At 42.6% G+C, this 22,137-nt stretch overlaps 1 protein-coding gene across 1 annotated transcript in view; it reads left to right on the forward strand.

Annotated features, from left to right (window-relative positions):
• LOC145393212 (macrophage mannose receptor 1-like) overlaps positions 1 to 22,137 on the forward strand; it is a 147,599-nt gene that overhangs the window by 76,008 nt on the left and 49,454 nt on the right. The window contains exon 4 of the mRNA XM_080267415.1: positions 16,469 to 16,723. Within this exon, the coding sequence (XP_080123541.1) occupies positions 16,469 to 16,723 (255 nt within the window). The remainder of the gene's footprint in view (positions 1 to 16,468; positions 16,724 to 22,137) is intronic.

The raw sequence follows: 22,137 nt of genomic DNA on the forward strand, positions 1-22,137 counted from the left end.
GTACTGTGAACATTTTGAAAAAGATAGTTCGAGCAGGAACCGTGCTTACATGATGCATGGGAAACCGAGAAACATTCGAAGAGTGCATTAAATGATAAAAATACCTTCATCCTTAATTATATTTCATGACAAATATTTCAGTCATATTCCGTGACTCTGGTTATTTGGTAGGAGTCAGTTACAGTGCTGGGCTTGATGAGTGTTTCATTCTTTCATTGTGAACCATTATCAGACTGCTAGACTAACAGTGTCCGCTCTCCTGGCATTTCTTCAGCTCTGACTTTGTCTTCCCTCGAACCAAGGGGGTAAAGAAACTAGGGATCGCGATAGTACAGTACAGGAAGGACGTTGCCCAGTGAGTTTTTCTTCCTATGGTCAGCCTTTAGGTGTACAGCGCATAAGATCAGCCCAGGCGTCGTAAATAAACACTGGCTTCTTAAGTTCACTGTCTTCATTTTTTCAAATAATTACACTTAATGCTTTCCAACATCACAATGCTCTCAAGCACTGGAGCTATACAAACTTTACTAGCTGCAGTTTCACTTAATGCTTGACGACACTTAACTATTTTCACAAGTTCCGATGATATACAGACTTCAGTAACTCTTCACTATTTGCTAACAACACTTCACTGTTTTCACAAGTACCGAAATTTTACAAACTACACTGACACTGCACTGACACTCAAACTGAACTGAAAACCGATTAAACTCGCTCTAGTCTCCTCCCCATCCTTATATAAGTTTGCATTGTTCTGGATGTATGTTTTTCCACAGTTCTGATGTATTCAGAGACAGCACAGTTACCAACTTGGAGACAACCAAAACATGCAAGAGTTTTCTTACATAACACTGTAAATTATTTAGCATGCAAACTTAAATTACATAACACGCAGTCACATAAACAAACAATATAGAGAAAAAGGGCACAAAATGTAACGCATAGCTTACCAAACAACTAAGCTCACAAACAGCAGGCAAACTGGCAACTCTGACTCGTACCGGAACCAGAACTACCATACTGGAAGCGCCAAGAAGGTTCTCGATCACCTAGGCTAACTGGTAAATCCCTTTTCTTAACAATATGCACATTCTGAAATGAAGTGGATCATACCAACTTTGTAAAAATATCGAAAGGGGATTATCACATTTTCTCTTTTACCTAATAATACAATATTAGCAACCTTGCTTGCTGGAACATAAGATTTTGCCACCAGAGGGCCAGACATAAACAAATCATTGCTGTGTGTGGCTCATATTCCTGGTTTTTCTGCTGGTCCTTGCCTTGCAACACCCTTCTGTCATTGCAGGGAGCAACATAAAGGTCTAGTGCTTACTTCACCGTTGGTTGTTTTTTTCTGGTGTTTGGCCTTAGCCTGTAGTTTGAGGGGAAACTTCAGTATGGAAGACGGGGCCCCCCTGGTCGGGTTTTCTCGTTTCTGTGGATGCGCAGTACGACCTGTGTGACGTCATGGAAGCGTCACTCCACTTTCCCTGCTACCATTGGTTTGTTCTGTCGTGCTGGTGAAGCTGACACTGTTATCTGCCTAGGTGTGCAGCGTGAAGTTCTCGGGCCATGCATCCCTTGAGGACCTTGAAGCTGACCTGGCGCTGAGTGATGAGGACGAGATGACTCAGAGTGACTGGCCACAGCAACCACAAAGTAGTAGCAATGTCTCGCTAGCTGGGGAAGTAGCTACAGAACCAGCACTATCTGTATCTGCCACATCTCACTTTGTTGGCCAGACATCTTTCTCTGCCAAGGGCCTCGTGCATAACACCTCGGACAGCAACAGTGAGCCTTCTTCCCCTGCTGCCAAATCTTCCAAGCGACAGACTTCTGGTCCTCTGCAGAGGGCAACCTCCCTAGGATCCAACACTCCTCACCTCCTGCAGCTTGTTCAATCCCTCCAGGTTTCGCCATTGCTTCCTGCCTCTATGCCTCTGGCGTTCATGCCCAGGGCTGACTACATCAAGCTTTTGTTCAAAGATAACCCAACTGTGGACATCAAACTTCGATGGTTGTCTGAGGTCAACCGTACTTTTCACCTTGACCGCGCCCAAGCGGAGGTCAAGATGTCTGCAATCACTTCTCATATTGTTTACATCTCCAGACGTCACCGGGACATCACAGATACCGTAACTAAAGGAGAGTTCCTATCCCTTTCTTTGGAAATACAAGACTCACCTGAGGGGCCCCACAAGTTTCCTACTTACCTCCTTACATGTTATCCTGTCCGCACTGATCCCAACTTGGCCAAGGAGCTGTCAAGTGTCTACTCAGCCGAACGTTTCCACCAGAATGGTACTCCTATCAACCGGCCGGTAATCACCTGGAGCCTTCCTCACCTGCCACCACCAACTCTCACCTTTAGCTTCCTTCCATGCCTTCCATCTTGTGAGTTTTGCAAGATGAAGGGCGAGCGATTGTGGTGCTTTCGATGCTGGGGCATTGGTCACATCTCCCAGTATTGCTCTGTGCCAGAATGGTGTGCATGGTGCTCTGGCCAACACGACTTTCGAACATGTCCTCACTGACCCGCTCCGTCTGCTTCTGATACAGCCTCGATGCAACCCAACCCACCACCTCCAGATACCTTGCACTGGAAATGTCCCTGATGTCATCAAGAAGGGACTAACGTTTGGCATGGCTGCACTAGACACCGGGCTATCCCTGCCATCGTTGCCAAGGGTGGGGCTCCACTAGCGTCACCACCACCACCACTCCGCACTGCCGCTCCCCCTGCCTCCACTATCGATTTGGATTCAGCTGCAGTCGCTGAACTTCGTGATGCTGTTGCCACTCTCAGGACTCGGATTAGCTCACTTACGGCACGTTTTGATGCAATAGAAGGCCGCATTGATGACTTGGTTAGCAAGCAAGCCACACTTGAGACAACATTAAATTCACTGGTTGAATCACAACAAGTCATCATTACGACTGTCACCACCCTTACGGAGAAGCTAGACTCCATTTCACTCCCATTAGATGACGGAATGCTCCCCCCAGGGAGTCTTCCCCTCATGGCACGCCGCATAGCACTTCTCAAGCCACCATCACTTCCTCATCTGGCCCCCACAAACGTCATGGCAAAGTTCGGTAACATGGCACAACTGCATGTCATCTCTTAGAACGCCTGTGGTATTACTAACCAGTCTAAACTTACTGCACTCAAAGGATATGTATACAGTCACCACCTGGATATCATTTTCATTCAGGATTCCTTTGTTGGTCTTGCACTACTCAGGGTAGAGGCACCCACTCTCAGTGGTTGTTTCTTAAGTCCATTGAGTAAGGAATGGACTTGTCACGTATGTCCACTCTTCTATCCAGCACCTATTCCTCCAAAGCTCTGTAGATGACGAGACAACCTTCCAGCTTCTTGAGGTCACCACTGGAAGCGGCACAATTCTGTTATGCAACGTGTACTCTGCACCAGGCAGGTTGAATACAGCAGCTGTCCCAGCTCCCACCATCAATGGCATGAAATACATGGGGGATTATAATGCCTGACACCCTGCTTTGGGGGACCTTTCTGCCACCGTTAACTGTAATGGGACTAAACTTCTTGAGTATATTCATCATAATCAGCTCACCCGCTAGGACACTGGTGGGGCCACACACTCTCAAGGAGGCACACTAGATCACGTCCTTACATCCAGCCTCATGGCGTCCTGGTTCAGGTGTTCATCTATTCCTGCGCTCTTCTCGGATCACATTGTTCTCAGCCTTCATTATTCCCTCCCTGCTACACCTTCTCCGGTACACAGATGCACTTGCATTGCAATCCCACCCAAGTAGTGCCCTATATACATCTCCTATATGACCAACCTTCTTCCCACATTCGACCTTCATTGTCCCAAAAAGTTGTGTTCATTAGTTGTCAGCTCCACGCGTGACTTCTACACCCATTATGTCAGCAGGCCACACATTACTTGCCATCATGATGTCCACACCTGTACACTAGATAATCGCATCACCCAGGCAGAGAGGAAGGTGGTGGAAGACAGTTTTGCCTTTCAAAGACGACTTTCCTCCGAGAATCTCCATTGGTATCGATTGTCGAGGGATGAACTAGTTGCTCTCCAGCACTGCGTTTATATTGATATGTGGCATAAACTTACCGATAGCATCAACCATCAACGACTGTTGTTTCCATGTGGCGCCTTATCAACAAGGTTGTTAAGAAGCCCCCAAGCTTCCTCCACCACAGTTCAGCACAGTACGGACAGGATTTCGTAGATGCCTGGTCTGCACAGTCACGGGCTTTCGCCCTTCCCACACACATACAGGACGTACTCTCCACCCAGAAAAACTTTCATGCACTCCATCTCATCACTGCTTTACTGAGGACAGACGATGAGGATAGTGTGGCTATAACTGACGATGAATTGCAACAGGCCCTCGCCAGGGGTAGGGTAACGGCTCCAGGTGTTGATGGCATCACGTTTTCTGTCCTCCACGTCCTCCTGAAAGTTCCTGGTACTCTTCTTCTCCAGCTGTTCAGCCTTAGCATCCATCTGGGATATGTGCCACAAGCCTGGACCCGCAGTACAATCGTGCCTATTCTTAAACCTGGCACTGATAAATTCCGACTTGTTACCCTCACCTCCTGCTTCAGTAAAGTACTAGAACACATCCTCCTCACAAGACTTGTTTAGGCTGCAGGACAAGCTCTCGCCCCGACTGTATGCCTTTTTAACACAGCGAGGGACACATAACTGCCTCATGGAGCTATACACCCTCCTATCCCCAACCAGTGTTCTGGCCTTCATTGATTTAAAGAGTGGATTTGATGTCGCCAACAGAGACATCATCCTCGACCAGGTAGTGGATTTTGGAGTTAAGGGAAACCTGCTGCGATGGATACGTGGTTACCTGACTAATAAGTCCTCTCGTGTTCTTGTTAAGGGCACATACAACACTGCTAAGGATTTCGAGCTTGGTACTCCACAAGGTGGTGTCCTTAGTCATTTTTTGTTTAATATCCTCATACATCGTCTACTCACCCTCCTTCCTGACATCCCTGGAACCACGATTACTTGCTATGCTGATGACACCTGCATTCACTCAAATTCCCCAGCAGATCTGCAACGTTTCCTTCACTTGTATCACGAGTCGGCTTCCAAATGCGGACTGATTATCTCTCCAGCTAAGAGTAGAATCTTCACTGCCTGTCCAGCAAGAACGCTGCCTGTGTTCTCTGTAGGGGATTGTGTTATTTCTCTGTGCCCGCAGTAACTTTATCTGGGGGCACCTGCACAGATTTCTCCCACCATTCCTGCAAGATAACACATGCTGACCCGGCTACAGCGGCGCCTAACCTCTCAAGTGGCTCACTAATTATGTTGCTGGGGTGTCTATTCCTGTAGCACGAACCATATACATAATGTTCATTCGATTAGTTTTCATATTCTCTCCCCTGCTCTTTGTCAGCTTTCTAGAACAGCCTTACAACCTCTCGAGATGTTCCAAAATGCAGTAATGAGACTCATCCTGGGCTGCCCTGGCTCTGCCAGAATTGTCAACATGCAACTTGAACTCAACTTTCCACCACTTATTGAGAGAATATACTCCGTGGTTACATACTTCAGCGTTAAGTGCCTGCATTATCCTCACCTTTCTCGCCACTACTCTCACATCATTCGGACTTCCCTTGATCCCACTGCACCAAGGCCTCTGCTTGGCAGCGGTGGCTGCACACTAGTTAATACTGTTTGTTTAAACGTCCGACGGCTACACATCAACGTACCAGTGCTTGCTGAGGAGGTGTACTATGGCATTCCACATTATCAGACCCTTGTGCCTGCTGTCTCATACACTTGAAATGGTAGGGATTTTTAATTAAGCCCACCGCTCTTGCCACCAGTGTAATGGTAGGGATTTTTAATGAATACCACCGCTAGCCCCTATGTATTGCTTTAGAATTTTTAATTATATCTCACTGTTAAGACACCAGAGTAATGTTACGATGATTCTGATCCCACGTAACTTTGATGTCACTACAATCTCTCCTCTTACAACAATTTCTTATATCACCGCTTAGCGTTGGAGCGCAAATCACCAGGTTGCGCACTGAATTTAAGGTTGGGATTACAAGGGTGACAGTTGGTAATGGGAATTTAGTATCAGGTGAAGTTTCTATGCCGGTTCTAGTCGTCTTAGTTCAATTCAAGGTTGTATTAAAATTTATGGAGGATGGTAGGTGTGATAGCGTGATATTCTTTATGGCTAGCCGTCTCTGGACTAACCTTGAGCATAACACTTTTTACTTACCAACGTGCCTGCCATTAAATTACCAAGCCTGTTTTTAGTGTTGATCAAAAACCAACTGGGGTGTTTAAGTTCCCTTACTCCGAAATAGATACCAATGAATTACCCGACTTATGTCGAAACTGTAGGATCAGATTTCATACTGAATGGGTCAGCATGAATTTAGGTAGGCTTAGGTTCTCGAGTTGTTATTCTCCCTAGTACACCTTGTGGGCCGCCCCATACATAGCCATCAAAGAAGGGTAGTTGGAAACCCGAAGTTAAAGAGTATATCATTGATTTTAATCTTACCAAAAATTAGATAAATGCTTAAATCCATAGACTCATTTCCCTAGTTAACACTGATTTAATACCACTTGGAACAGAAGGACCATACTGGTTATGAATTGATGTCGTTCTCCTTGGTCACTGAAGGACTCGGGGAGGGACGATACCAAAACAATTTAAATACCACTTACTCAATAATACATCCTGCACCACTCTCCTACAATAACACTTTCACATCAATGATGAGACTTAATCATAACACTCAATTCAATAAATGGTAAGACCCAAAATGACCTAATTTAATATTTACACAACTTCCGAGAATTAGATTACCTTTTTAGACTAATGAAATACACTTCGATTACACTATTTCCCTTGTGACTTATAATACAGAAAACTCCTCGACTTAGGTTAAGGTACGTTGATTTAGATTTTTGCCTAACACAATGAAAGGGGGGGGGGGAAGTGTGTGGTATGTAAGTGTGGTGACGCATTTGGCAGATTTCGACGTGATTTGGTTTTCAAAATCTGCGAATCTAACAAAGGCGATGGAGTGAGTCACGCAGTCATATGCTCGCCCACGCCTTATATAACCTCAGATACCTCAATCCGATTGCATGCGAGGATGTTACAGCTTTCACGTTAACAAGTATGTCTCGCAACACTCACTTGGGTATTGACTTCTTTAGAGCTTATCGTATCTCACCAAGATTACACGACGATGGAGAAAATTTTAGCAGTATCGAGAATGATCACATCACTTAATATTAAGCCTTCGTAATGATGTTCGGATGCTATTTCATCAGTTAATCAACGTGGGAACGCACAATGATCGATATTTCGTGGTAACTAAATATATAGAATATTATGGACTGTTTCTCCCCTTCTGGCATTTTCTCAGTTAGCATTTCTAACACCAAAATGAACTGAGATCGAAAGATATCTTTGAATTGACTCAAATAAGAGGTTATGAAAATGAAGCCAATTTAAATGTTCATTAGCTCCGCTACCCGCGTGTTTTTATGGAGGGGAGGAGGGAGTGTGGTCGGCTGATGTAATAATGCGAATTACATGATACGTAGATGTTCACATCTAGCTTACCTCTACGATACAAAAAAAAAAAAATCATTCTTATTTTATACTTATAATACACTTATATTAGATTATAATTATTCACACATATTAAATTGTTTTTAAGTACTAAATTACAATATCTTACATCTAAGTTACACTTATATTACATCTTAACCTAACTTACTGGCACTACGCACTCCGGCCTCCAAGACTGACCTGCCTCAGCTTCAGAAACAGCTAGCTTTGGAGACCATAGGCAGGCTGTCATCCTCCCTCCCTTCGGCCCACCATATCTACACTGATGGCTCCCTGCAGGAGGATGGCAGTGCTGGCTGTGCTGTATTTTCCCCAAGTCTGGACCCACCTCAAAGGGGCTGGTTGGGCCATCGACTGTCAACCTCCTGAGCTCTATGTATTGCGAACTACATGGACTCCTTGATGCAGTTACTTCATTTATACAGACGAACAAGAGCGGCTTGATCATCTGTGACTCACAGCCTGGCCCTCCATGCCCTTTCTTCTCCCAGGCCTGCATATCAACACCTCATTATGTAGATACTTCGTCAATTGGCCATTGCCCGCGATCGTTCGCTGATGGTGCACTTTCTGTGGATTCCCTCTCATATTGGTCTCACAGCCAACAACACCACTGACCTCCTTGCAAGGACTGCCTGTGGACTGGATCCACCAGCTGTGGATGCTACTAACGTCTCCCCCATTTGCTACAAGCAGATAATACGCAGAACAGCCCCCTCCCCTATTCTCCACCATAGAAATGCTGAGAGGGCTCACAGTGCATCTATCCAACATTATGACCACTTTCTCTCTCGTCCCCATAGATATCGTCGCATGGTCTTAAGGTTTGTTGACATAACGTGGTGTGCGCCCTCCTCAGGCTGGGTTACCGACCTGCGTGGCAGGCGGCTGGGATGGGCAATGCACCTTATTTCTCCTCCTGTAAGCAGTGTGACACACCCAGTGCAAACACCTTTGACCATTAATGTCTCCAGGGTCCACTTGTCTCTGATTTAATACCACACGGACTCACATTAGTGGACACCTGTAAACATTTGTTGGAAGATGATAACCTAGATGTTATTCTCATGTGTCATCCACACTTTGGTGAGTGTTAATTTGTTATAGCTAGACAGCACGTCCTGCGTGGCACGAATTCTCCTGTACTCACATCATAAATGGCCGCATGGCACTGTAATAGGTTTGTCACCTTTGGGTGTGATAAATTAATCAAATCAAATCAATGCTGGAACATATTCCTCACCCACAGTTGTGGACACCTGCAGTTTGTAGCCGGCATTTGGCAAGTGATTTCACCCAATACAAAAAACTACTTGCCAAGTGAGAAATGTAATAAACAATTTTGTTTTATGTTCCAAGCCTTTCTTACTGCCCTGGCAGTGGCAGATATTCTGTTTTCTTGTAACTAAACAAAATTTTGCAGTTGGAAGAAACTATTGTAATTGCAGGAGTTAAGTACAGCCTTAAAGAGCTTAAAAAAAATAAGTGTTCTCTTAGCTTGATAATATTATGCAGCCGTGGCGAGAATAAAAATACTCAAGACTCGCCATTATGAAAAAGGTAAAACAGACTTCATGTATGCCAAATTTAAGTATTTACTCTGCCCAATGCCAGATTTTAACAGCCTTCAAAGGGAAATAAGATTCAGTCTGGCGCCATATGCCGTTACTCGTTACACGGAAAGGCTTTGCACGACAGTTAAATTTGAATTAAGCTTTGGTTAACGACAGACGATTTTACTCATTTCAGGAGAAAACCTCATCCAGCATCAAAATATGAGTATTATTCAAGCCAATACCAGATGATCTTGTTAGAAGACGAGAAATTTATGCCTTTCCTTGATTAATGATCCTTTAAAACTAGTCTATGCACTAAAGTCTGGGTTTTTCACTTTGGCTAATACTGGACGGGTTTGGCAAATATCTAATTATATTATGCGCTCAGTGGATATCCCTATGGGAATAATGGATGAAAATAAGCCATAATTCTTATAGCACATTCATTTTCACTTACCTCAGTATTTTACCAATAAAACAATTGCATGAAATACTATCATCATCATCATCATCATCCGGACCTCCTTTCCCACCCAAGGGCAAGGTGAGGAATAACAATGTCCAGACAGCACAAACTTGCCCAATCCAAATAGGCCACACTTCCATTCATTCATCATTCAAGCCCCCGGAATACTAGCTCCACCGGATACCCCAAAAACATTCACCACATTCTGCAGCTTCACACAGCGTATCCGATTGAGTTAATCCGGATGCTGCCATGCTCACATGGGGTGCCAAAATCCCTGATCTCGCACTTCTCAAAATTCATCAAGCCGGCTCGATCTCTTGTCAGTTCCCTAGCCTCACCGACTTCCAAACCTCTCTTTCTCACACACTCATCCACCATATCTTTCCACCTTCTCCTTGGCCTACCTCGCCTCCTCCCTCCTTCAAATTCGCTCAGCCATCCTCTCCACATGACCATACCATCTTAGTACACTCTCCTTGATTCTGGTGTCCACCGACTTCCTCACTCCACACCTTTCACGAATCACATTATTTCGTATCCTATCGACCCTCTGTACTCCACATACATTCCCCAGCAGTCCCATCTTCAGTGCTCTTACTCTTGACTTTTCATTTTCATGCCACACCATAGTCTCACACCCATATGTTAGAGTTGGCACAAACACTCCCTCATGTAAGCCTCGTGCAACTGCAACACTCAAGCCTCTGTTTCTTATCAAGGCCTTCATTGCACCAGCCTTTTTTCTTCCTTGTGTCACTCTACTTTCAACTTCTTTTGCACATTTTCCTCTCTTGTCTATCACTGTACCCAAGTATTTGAACTCTCTCACCAATTCCAGTCTCTCTCCATTCACTCTGACATCACATTGGGATTCACCTTCTCTCTCAATAACCATCACTTTACTCTTCTCCACATTTATTCTCAAGGCACGATCCTCACAGATATCAGCAAAACTCTGCACTACCCTACTGAGTTCTTTTCCGGTACGTGCAAGCAGTACTGCATCATCGGCATAAAGCTAATTTGAGATATTCCATCTATCACCATTCATTACCACTGCCATCCCTCTCTCCATTACTTGTGTTTTTACTTCTCTCATCACCCGATCCATATATATATTGAACAACCAAGGGGACATCACACAACCTTGACGCACGCCCACACCAATCGTGAACCACTCACTTAGATGCCCATTAACCCTTAAACTTGCTTCGTTACCATCGTAAAAACTCTTGACAGCACCTAACAGCTTGCCATCTACACCATACATGCGCAAAACTTTCCACAATCCCTCTCTCTCTGCTTTGTCGTATGCTTTTTCCAGATCCATGAATGCCATAAACACCTTATGGTCCTTCTCACAAGCCTTCTCCGCTACCTGTCTCACTCAAAATACTTGATCCACACGTCCTCTGCCACTCCTAAAGCCACCCTGTTCGTCACTCACTAGGACTTCTGATATGTCTCTTACTTTCTCTATAATCTTCCATATACCTTCCCTGCCACACTCAACAAACTTATGCCACAATAATTCTTGCACTCACTTCGCTCACCTTTATATTTGTACAGGGGTACATTCACAGCCTTTTTCCAATCTGCAGGCACAGTTTCACTCATCCATGCCTTCGTACATATCTCCAACAAGCACTTCATTCCACTCTCTCCACTACACTTAAGCATCTCTGCATACACCTCATCAACCCCAGCTGCATTCCCATTTATCAGCCGTTTCACAGTGCACTTTCCCTGTGCGAGTAACACGTCTCCTGGCACTGCATTCCTTCCCTGCACACCCCCAAAACCAATCATGTTTACAGCCGCTCTGTTCTCTCTATTCCCATTCATCAGGCTTTCAAAATATTCTTTCCATCTGGTCCTTACTTCATCTCCATGAGTTAGTAACATACCATCTGCATCCTTCACGTCACAATTCTTTTCGCTTTTAGTTCTACATTTCCGAACCTCTTTCCAGAATAACTTCCTATTTTCAGAATAGTTCGCATTCATTTTTCTTCCCATATCATCATTTACCTTCTTCTTTTTCCTCTTCGCTAATCTCTTTACGTGCTTCTTGCTCTCGATATACTCAGTACGTATTTCAACTGAACCCCTATCCTGTAACCACTTTAGCCACTTCTTCCTCTTTTCCTCACTGCTTTCTCATCCTCCTCATCCCACCATGACATACCCTTCTTTTTCGTTGATACTCTTGCCACACCACACACCACTTTACCATTCTTAACTAAGCAATCCCTATATGCATTCCACAGGCTGTCTAGATCCATTTCATTCCAGTTCACTGATTCTAACTCGTCCTCTACTTTGGTCTTGTAATCATCTGCCATGTTTTTGATCCTCAGTTTCTCAACTTTCAGTCTTTCTCCCTGACTGCTCCTCTCTTGATCCACCTCACTCTTCTCAGCTTGATCTTGCATACCACGATCATATGATCTGACAGACCTCCACATCGTCCTCTCACAGCCATCGTATCAGCAACCATTCCCATCGTCGACCTCTCTACGAGCACGTAATCAATCTGGCTTCTTTCCACACGATCCCCGTTTCCTCTATACCGCATATATAAATGTGCGTCTTTGTGTTTGAAATAAGAATTACAAATGCACAACCTCCTCTCATTACACATATCCTTTAGTCGATTCCCATTATAATTTTTTCCTGGTACTCCATAACAACCCATTATGTCATCCTGAGGACCAGTGCCTACTCTTTCATTCATATCCCCCATCACAGTTACTTTATAGCTCCTGGGCATTTCTCCCATTATTTCACCCAGCTCATCCCAAAACCTGTCTTTCTCTCTCTCACTTCTGTCCTCACACGTTGGATATGCAACAATTACTGCCACTTTCACCTTCTCAAACTTGAGCTTGACATACATAGCCTATACCTCGAGCTGACAATTTCTGTTGTCTCTCGTCCCCCTCTGCCACACCTCATTCATCATCAAAGCAACTCCTTCCTTACATCTTCCTCTCCCATTCTTTCCCGATCTTACACATTTCACACCCTCCCACTCCTCCACTTTGCACCTTTTCATCTTCGTTTCACACAATGCCATCACAGCATATCTCGCACTCTTGAACACGTTCACCACTTCCACTCTCTTGCATTCCACATGGCCACGCGAATCTGCCCATTTGGTTCGGGCCCTGGGCAGGTATTGGGCCCTCCGAGGCTTTCTGAAATGACCGCCATGATTAAGTGATTTTGGATAGGGGAATCTGGGGGACACTTAAACCCTGCCAGAAACCCCGGTTATATGGTTACTACCCAGCGTAATAAATGTTTTCCTGGGTACAGGAAACCATTTGGCTTGTCACTCAGTGTAGAGCTCATATGGCATCACTCTACATTGAGTGAGAGGATGATGGGCGCCCCCACCTACCACAATACCACTCCATCAAAAACCGAAGCAAATTCCAGTGACAGAGAAAAATTAATATTATCAAGGTTTGTGTGTGTGTGTGTGTGTGTGTGTGTGTGTGTGTGTGTGTGTGTGTGTGTGTGTGTGTTTTATCAAGACCTTGAGTTATATATAACTTCTTACCCCGTGCATTACCCCTAGTTCCTTTATTTCTTCAGTATACAGAGGCTCTTCCCACCTCTCTCTCTCTCTCTCTCTCTCTCTCCTCTTCGCTCTGGTAATAAATGAATCCTTCGACTCATACATTCAGCCTGTTTGATGGGTTCAGATTAATGGAAATCGAGAGTGGAGCCAAATCGGCTCTTTTTTGTTTGTTCTCAAATTGACCTTGTAACGTAAGCAATACAATGCAGTACGGTATTTATATTCATATTTAATATATCCAAAATATCAGAGTCGATCCCTGTCTATAGATAATACTCCAATTATAAGGAATAGAGTAAGTTTTGAGTTAAAGTGTTATATGAGAAAGAAATGTTTGGCACGCAACTATGGTAGCCACGATAGCGGACCTGACACATTCATAGGTTGGCGAGAAGGGTGGATCAAGACTGCTGTCTGCAAATTTGTGCAATCATAGTGTCTTGACATACGGTGAAAACATCTGATGAAACACTCAAGTCTTCGTGCGTTCTGCTTTGTTGCATGCGGGCGGTTTGCATCACTGACATGAGTTGCCATTTGCTCCAGGTGACGATGCTGTATGAGTAAGCATAATTATTTTTTCATATATTTTTTGATGGTGGTTTGGCCATGTGGAGAGGATGGAGAGTGAGTGACTAACGAGGAGAGTGTATGTGAGTGAGGTGGAGGAGGGGAGAGGAAGGGGGAGGCCAAGGATGAGATGGACGAGTGTAGTGGAGAGGTACATGAGAGAGAGGGGTGTGAGCTGGGAGCAGGGCAGTGAAATGGCGGGAGTCAGGGCGACATGGAGGCGATTTGTTTGTGGCCACCCCTTACGGGATTAAATCTGGCAATATATATATATATATATATATATATATATATATATATATATATATATATATATATATATATATATATATATATATATATATAATATCTATCTATCTATCTATCTATCTATATAATATCTATCTATCTATATATATATACTGTATGTATAATATCTATCTATCTATATATCTATCTATCTCTATCTCTCTCTCTCTATATATATATATATATATCTATCTATATATATAGATTATATATACTGTATGTATATATATATATATATATATATATATATATATATATATATATATACACACATCATCTGTTGTTCTTTTTAATATCATGTTAGGAGCATTGCAATTTTATTAGTTAAAGAAATGTTCAGATTTTGGTTCTACCTCTTTTTAAAATTAACTTCAGCCTAAATTATGCTGGTGATTATAAGCAGTGATTGTCATTTTCTTTCATCAAACAACGTTTTTATACATGAGGATGGAGTTAGTGTACAATGAGAAATGAGTATTTTGTTATGAGTGGCGAAATGAATCCCATAGGCTTGAGTTCTAACACATCACCCAGAAGACCGAAGTCTAAGCACAACTATTCGTGTGCTTCATTCTAGGTTCAGTTAATTTCTAACCGAATAACCACTGCTTACAGGTGCTACCTTCCATCGCTGTTATTATTTCTTCGTTCTGTATTGGTGTGATAACGCTAGGGTGACCTGAACAATGACCACTGTCAAACGAATTTTCCTCCCGAAAGCGCCTAATCGACCTTTCTACAGTTTTGCTTGCAGACTGTTTGAACTATCTCTTTGGCGTTCCTTCCTCCTAAATAACAGTATATCGTGTACTCTCTCATCTTACCAGTAATTTGCCATGTTATTTTGATCTCTCCATACTAAGGTAAATACTAGGCCTGCCTGAAATAATGTAGAAAGGTGTCAGATGATACGGCCAGGCAGTCATCGCCTGACCCAATATGGTTCCTATCCCGTCTCTCGGGCGCAGCAATTTTCGCAGATGAATGTTAAGCCTTCAGAATTAATTAGGTTCGTCTATATTATCATCTCGCCAGGAGCTGATATGAAGCCTGATGAAAGTCAAGCTACGCAACTACGAATATGTAGGTGTGGTAGAGCTCTCATAGTGTTTCACATGTTGCATTTAATCTTGGGTCATAACAGGGACACGAATTTTGTTTTTCACTGTACACTGGAAACCCATGTAGCATGGCAAATAGGAGTAGTAGCCTCGGAATTTATTGTGCAGTTTTTGGTGGCGCTGTATCAATTGATGTGGAGGAGAGTTTGAGCCTTTTGCAACGATCTATACCATTGGCACTAATAATGTCAGTAATTTAGAAATCAAAACCGAATGCCCAACTTCCTTGGAATTTAAAATACTCCATATTGATCTAACTAGCTACTTACTTCAATGATATTACTATGTTGACCCTCGGGCTGTGTGGTGCGGTGAGGATCTGTCCCTTCTCCCATTTGGGGCTAAGATACGAATGATTGTGTTTGAGTGGATGAGAACATTGGGAGTGTGTCGTCCTGTCTCGGCTACCTCCCTTTCCTTGGGGGAAGCAGCCTAGGTATATAGATAGATAGATAGCCTTCAACATAATGAGTTATGAATGTGTGTGTGTGTGTGTGTGTGTGTGTGTGTGTGCAGTCACAAGGTACGCAACCAAATATATATCCCATTCACGACAGAAGTACTATAGTATAATGACACCTTTCTTGTAGTAAATTATAAGTAAAGATGGAGCACTCAGAAAGTGTATCACCAGCAACCACTCACATTCTGACTGCGTTGTGATCAGTTCCTTCCACAGACTATACTCAAAATAAAATTACCTCTTTCTTGACTAACTCTTGACTCATGCACCATCTTTGGTTCAGATCAGACAGGATCAAAAGTATCTGTGGTGATTTTGTCCAGTAAACTTGACTTTTACCTTTCCAATTGGCCACATTGTTTAATTCCCAATTCTAACCGACTGTTCTCAGACACAGTAGGCCAACCTTCGGTGTGATGCTAATCAAGGCAACAGAGATTGATCCTGTGGCCTTTAACTTTTGACCTATTGTTCTCGAAGCAATAAGTTTACTCATTGGTTGACCTTCGACTGTTCCATCAATTTTATTTAAAACTGGATAAAAGCTCTTAGCTATATTGTTAGTGTCCACACACACGCGCGCCGATTAAAACAAATTTCGTTGCTTAGGGTTGGCTTACAAACAGGGGTTACGTGGGGGATTATGATTACTTGGTGCCGTCATTATTAATTACTGTTTCTCTGATCCAATGTTACCCTCTTCGGCACTGCCTTTTCGTTAAAGATCACAACACCCGCACCTGACATTATTATCTTCGACAGGATTGGGAGGGAAACACTTCTGGGTGGACGGTAGTGACCAAGTGACTGAGGGGGATTGGCGGTTCACCTCTACCGAACCCGTACCCATGGGCACACCCTTTTGGGAGGCCACACTGAATGGACAACAGCCAGATGATTTTAACGGTTATCAGGACTGCTTGCTTCTAAGTGTATCACTTTTCTACTACATGGATGATGCGAAATGTTCACTATCTACCAGACCTCTTTGTGAGCAGCCTCGTCACTTCAATGCCAGTGGTAAGTTTGTCTTTAATGACAGGTTTCACCTACCTGACATTGAATATTTGGTCTATTATACAGGTACATGATGAAGCTATATCTTACAGGTTTTGAAGAGTAACTGATCCTTATGGCCGAGTAGCCGACTCTGGAGAAGTGACCCAACCTCACACACTGCCACACGGATGCAAAAAGATGAGGAAGGTTTTTGGGTGTAGGAAGAGAAGTCCATAGGGAAATTGTGCTACAGTGGTTGTATTTGTGAATGAGAAAGTCTACTGAGTCATCAGAGAACCTCGACAGGATGAGGACATACGAAATAACATGAAAGGACATATTACTGCACACGCTAAAATAACCACCCCTGAGTGAGACTGAACCTCACTCAAGAAAACAGGAAGACAAATGTTACACACCTGGCCACCTGAGGCTACTCCCTAATAGTGATAATAATGAGTGTTTATCATCATCGTCATCATCATCATGATCACAGTCATTATTATCATCTTCATCCCTATCGTCCGTGTTTATATAAAATTCAAGTTTGTAGGAACAAGAAACATGGCAAGAATATGAAACTATCAACAATATTTTCTCATAAAAGCCTTCGTTTTCAACAATCTCTCCCACACAGTAACCACCAGTCATATGATCTTTCATAAATCTCCTCCACTGAGAGCATATCTATGTAGTTATTAACATAATCAAAGGGACACTTACCATGCTTTATGATTTTTCTTGCAGTATCTATTTATTGATATGCATAGTATATAAAATACCTGCTTTTTTCTTGCTTGCTCATATTGAGTACATAATTTTCCTCACATATTCATTCACTGTCATATACCGCGCTTTTTCTGACTACGATGCTGTCAGCTGCCTTTACAGTAGATTTATTTAGACAACCATTCAACTTCACATAAAGTGAAAAAATATACCATTTCAAATATATTTTCGAAATTTCATAATTATATATCCATGTTTCTTGTATATTACTGTTATCAGTTGAGTAGTGAGGTATCCTGTGAGAAGTGTCCACTACAAATGGACCTCTCTGAATAAGTAGTTCTACAGTACAAAGCAATGGTTCATACTTCCACAACACAACATCCCTCTTCAAATATTTTACAAGCCATATACCCTCTTCGCATAATCTGTCTATGACTGAAATGCGCTTACGAGTTTCTGGAAAACGTACAGTCTGTCTATCTATCTATCTATCGATCGATCTATCTATATCTATCTATCTATCTATCTATAGTACATTTTCAAAACAACTCTTAAGCGCATTTCAGTCATAGACAGGTTATTTTCATTCATTTGATGCTGTCGAATAACTTCCACTCTACTCTAACACCATAATTGTGTCTCAAGTACCGTGGATTATAATATACACCCATACTTCCTTGCTAACGTACTTCACAACACAATGACTTGTTTTTCGTAGTTGTTCTTGTTCCCTCTGGAATATTGCTTCTTTGCTGCACTGTTTAGAGTTCATACCCTACAGGAAACTACGTCAGTTGTTTACATGTCTAACTCAATTTAGTTTCATTATTCACTGACATGCTATAGATTGTTAAATTAGTTTTTTCAGTGCCGTTCACATTTCCTTTGTATGTTTGACTTGCGTTAAACTTATGTTCCCACCATGCAAATACTTTCCTTATGTTCCATTAATCATTACAACTTCCATGTACTCTATATATATATATATATATATATATATATATATATATATATATATATATACAAACTTAACTGATAAATCATATATTTCGAACTAATGCAGGTTATTCAGAAGATTGATGATTCACATCACAATATTTGAACCAAATTTAATGGCGTAACTTACAGTTGCTAAGATTTTGTGACATGTTACTAAAACTTCAAAAGGTGGATTTTCTTTTGTGGTCCTGTGGTGTTGCAAAATGAAGGTCCATTTTCTTTTTGTGCATGTAAAGACGCTTTTCAGAACGTCGGGGAAGAATAAGCTGGGTGAACGGCACAGAGGGCGAGCAGTAACACAAGTGTCGACTTGAAGCTTGGGCTCAGATAACATAATTCACATAAATTCATGAATCATAAAATTGGAACTATCTGTCTATTGCCAGGCGCCTTAATCCCGTAAGGGGTAGCCACAAACAAATCGCCTCCATGTCGCCATGTCCCCCGTCATTTCACTGCCCAGCTTCCAGCTCACATACCACTCTCTCACATGTATACTTCTCCACTCCATCCCTTCATCTCATCCTTGGCCTCCCCTTCCCCCTCCCCCATTCCACATCGCTCACATTCATTCTCGTCGTTAGTCTGTCGCTCTCCATCCTCTTAACATGACCAAACCACCTCAGTGTGTTTCTCCTAACGATTTCTATCACATCCACATCCACACCACAATGCTCCTTATTTCGCCATTTGTCAATCTCTCCATGTGACTCCAAATGCTCCTCTCAAGTAACTTATTTCCACTGCTCTCACACGTTAGAACTGGTATCACAATACTATCATGGTGTGACTTTTTTACTTCCATGCTCACTTCCCTCTTTCTTATCACTGCTTTCATAGTACCAGCAACCTTTCTTCCTTACTGTACCCTTTCAAGCACTTCACCCTCCAAACTTCCATCTTTACTCATCACATTTCCCATTTCCTCATCATCCAAACTCACTGTTTATCCAGTACCTTCATTGCCTTCGAAGACCATAACTTTATACTTCCCTATATTCACTTTTACATTCCGTTTCCTAGACACTCTTCTTTCACTCCCCCTTAGTCTTCACGAAACAACACAGTATCATCTGCAAACAACAGTACTGGGAGTTTCCAAATGCTACCCTCTCTTATTAGGATCATTCCAACATCCAATGCCCTACCTTCTATCTCTTTTATAACCCCATCCATATACAGATTGAAAAAACATTGAGACCTGACACATCCCTGTTATAATGCAACATTCACACACACAAAATAGATCACTCAGTTCACAATTCACACGCACTGCAGCCTTAACATCCTCATAATACTCTTCATGCCATTCAACAACTTCCCCTTTACTCCATATATTGTTCATATTTTCCACATTCCTTGTCTACGCACGTTGTCATATTCTTTCTCCAAATCCATGAAGGCCACATACAATCTCTTTCGCATCTCTAGAAACTTTTCCACTAAAGACCTACGAATAAAACTCTGATCTAAAAAATCTTTCCCTTCCTAAAACCTCACTGTTCTTCTCCACTTCCTCTGTTATTTCCCTGACTAAGTCAATAAGTACACTACCAAATATTTTTCCTATTACACTAAGAAGACAAATGCCCCTATGATTATCAAACACTTCTTTTTCCCCTTTTCATTTGCACAGGGGAATAACTATACCTGACTTCCAATCCTCCGGGACTCTACCTCACTCCCAGGCCACTCTGCACATCTTCCATATCCATTCTACTACTATCTCTACCCCATGCTTCAGCATTTCACCACACACTCCATCAATTCCTGGGGAATTTCCCAATTTGACTTTCTTCTTTGTTCCCACTACTTCCATCTTACTGATTTCTTCCTCTCTGCTTACCTCCCTCCTTGTCCCAGCCATTCCACATCCACTTATACTCACATCGCTTTCATTATCCATGTTTAACAATGCCTTAAACTGTTCTCTCCATCTGCTCACTTTTTCTCCCTTTTCTGCTGGCAATCTACCATTTTTATCTTTCACTCCCCGTCTAACCATTTTGTTACCCTACCTAACTCTCATTACCTCTTTCCAGAACAATTTCTTCCATTCTCTCCACATTATACTCAAATTCCTTCCAAATTCCTCGTCCAATATATTTTTACTCTCTTTTATTTATCTTTTCATTTCTCTTCCTCTCTACATCTGACTCTTCCGTCTGTCAACTTCCTCCGCGTCCCTGCTTCCCATCCACTCACTATGGGGTTTCTTCTTTTGCACCACAGCATGTGTCACCTCTTCATTTCCCATGCTGTTCCTTGCACCCCCTTTCATCTTCTCATCCCACACACCACCTCACAGTAACAAGATTGTTAACATTTGGAATAAACTGCCCAAGGATGTCGCTGATTGCAGTACAGTGCTGACATTCAAAATTCGCTTGGATAAGTATCTCGCTTCAAATCTCAAGCTAAACAACTTCATGACTGCATAATAATATAAGCTGTTTTTCTCTGTTTCAGATCGTGATGAAAGTATAGCAGGGCAATGCTATGTAATTTATGATAACTGTGGCTTATTGACACTTGTAGTGTATATAGTAGCAGAGAATATAGTTTACCACTTTTCAGTCTTTCCTATGAAAATTTCATGTCAGCCTCTCCATGCTGCATGGTGGTCCTTCTCAATTTTTTCCTGCCAGCTTCGACTGGAGGGTTTGGTGGGTGGGGGAGAGCCTTCTTTCTTTACCATCCTTACTTTCAACATGTAGAATTAGATATCACAGTGATAGCCTTCTCTGTAACAAGCAGCCTCGAAAGGACCATTATGTGTGTTACTGTTTGTTTTCCTTTGTACTCCTTTGTACACCCACCATAATTCTCATTACTCGCCACGTATACCTATGGATCAATTTGTGCCTAATGAGGGTACTGGACATCACCAACCCCCTCCCCGTACAGATGTCCACTAGAACACTGCCATTCTCATTCAGTTCTGCAGGAACACCCCACTCACCAACTACGTCATCGACCCTCAAATTCCCTATATTTCCATTCATATCTCCAGTCAAAAATACTCATTCCTTTCAAACTTTTCCATGTATGCTTCCATTTTGTCCACAACTCTTCTTTCACTCTACTTTCACGATCTTGCGTTGGCGCGTGCTCGCTCACACACACACACACACACACACACACACACACACACACACACACACACACACACACGCAATCGCCCACATTTGTAGTCCAACTTTTAGTTTAACCCACACAGTCCTTGGGCCAAATGATCCATACTTCCTTATGTTCTCCATTCACTTCTTGTACACAACAATAAATACTCCTTTTGCCCACTCATTCTCACGTTTTCCCGAGCATATACCCCATCCATATTCCCACTTTCTCACACTATCACCCCTCCATTTAGTCTAAGTTAATCCACAAATGTCCACTTTTGCACCTTCAGGCACCTGGACAATCTCTCTCTCTCTCTCTTTCACCTCATCATTCGCATCTCTTACATTCCATGTCGCAATCTGTATAACTTCCTTTGTTCGGTCATTAGTCGTCACCTGTTGGTCAGTCCTGGTCCGAGGCTTCTTGTTTGTATTTTTAGTTAGTTGTTTTCCGGGGAGGGTCACTAACCCTCCTCCAACCCACTTTTTGTTACCTAGGGAACACGTATTGGTTGTGTATGAGATTACCACCCAGCGTTGTAAATTATTTCCTGGTTTCCAGGAAATCATTTTGCTTAA

This window comes from Coenobita brevimanus, chromosome 3 (genome assembly GCF_032717465.1).
Source record: "Coenobita brevimanus isolate Jiangsu-jjx chromosome 3, ASM3271746v2, whole genome shotgun sequence".
Classification (NCBI taxonomy): domain Eukaryota; kingdom Metazoa; phylum Arthropoda; class Malacostraca; order Decapoda; family Coenobitidae; genus Coenobita; species Coenobita brevimanus.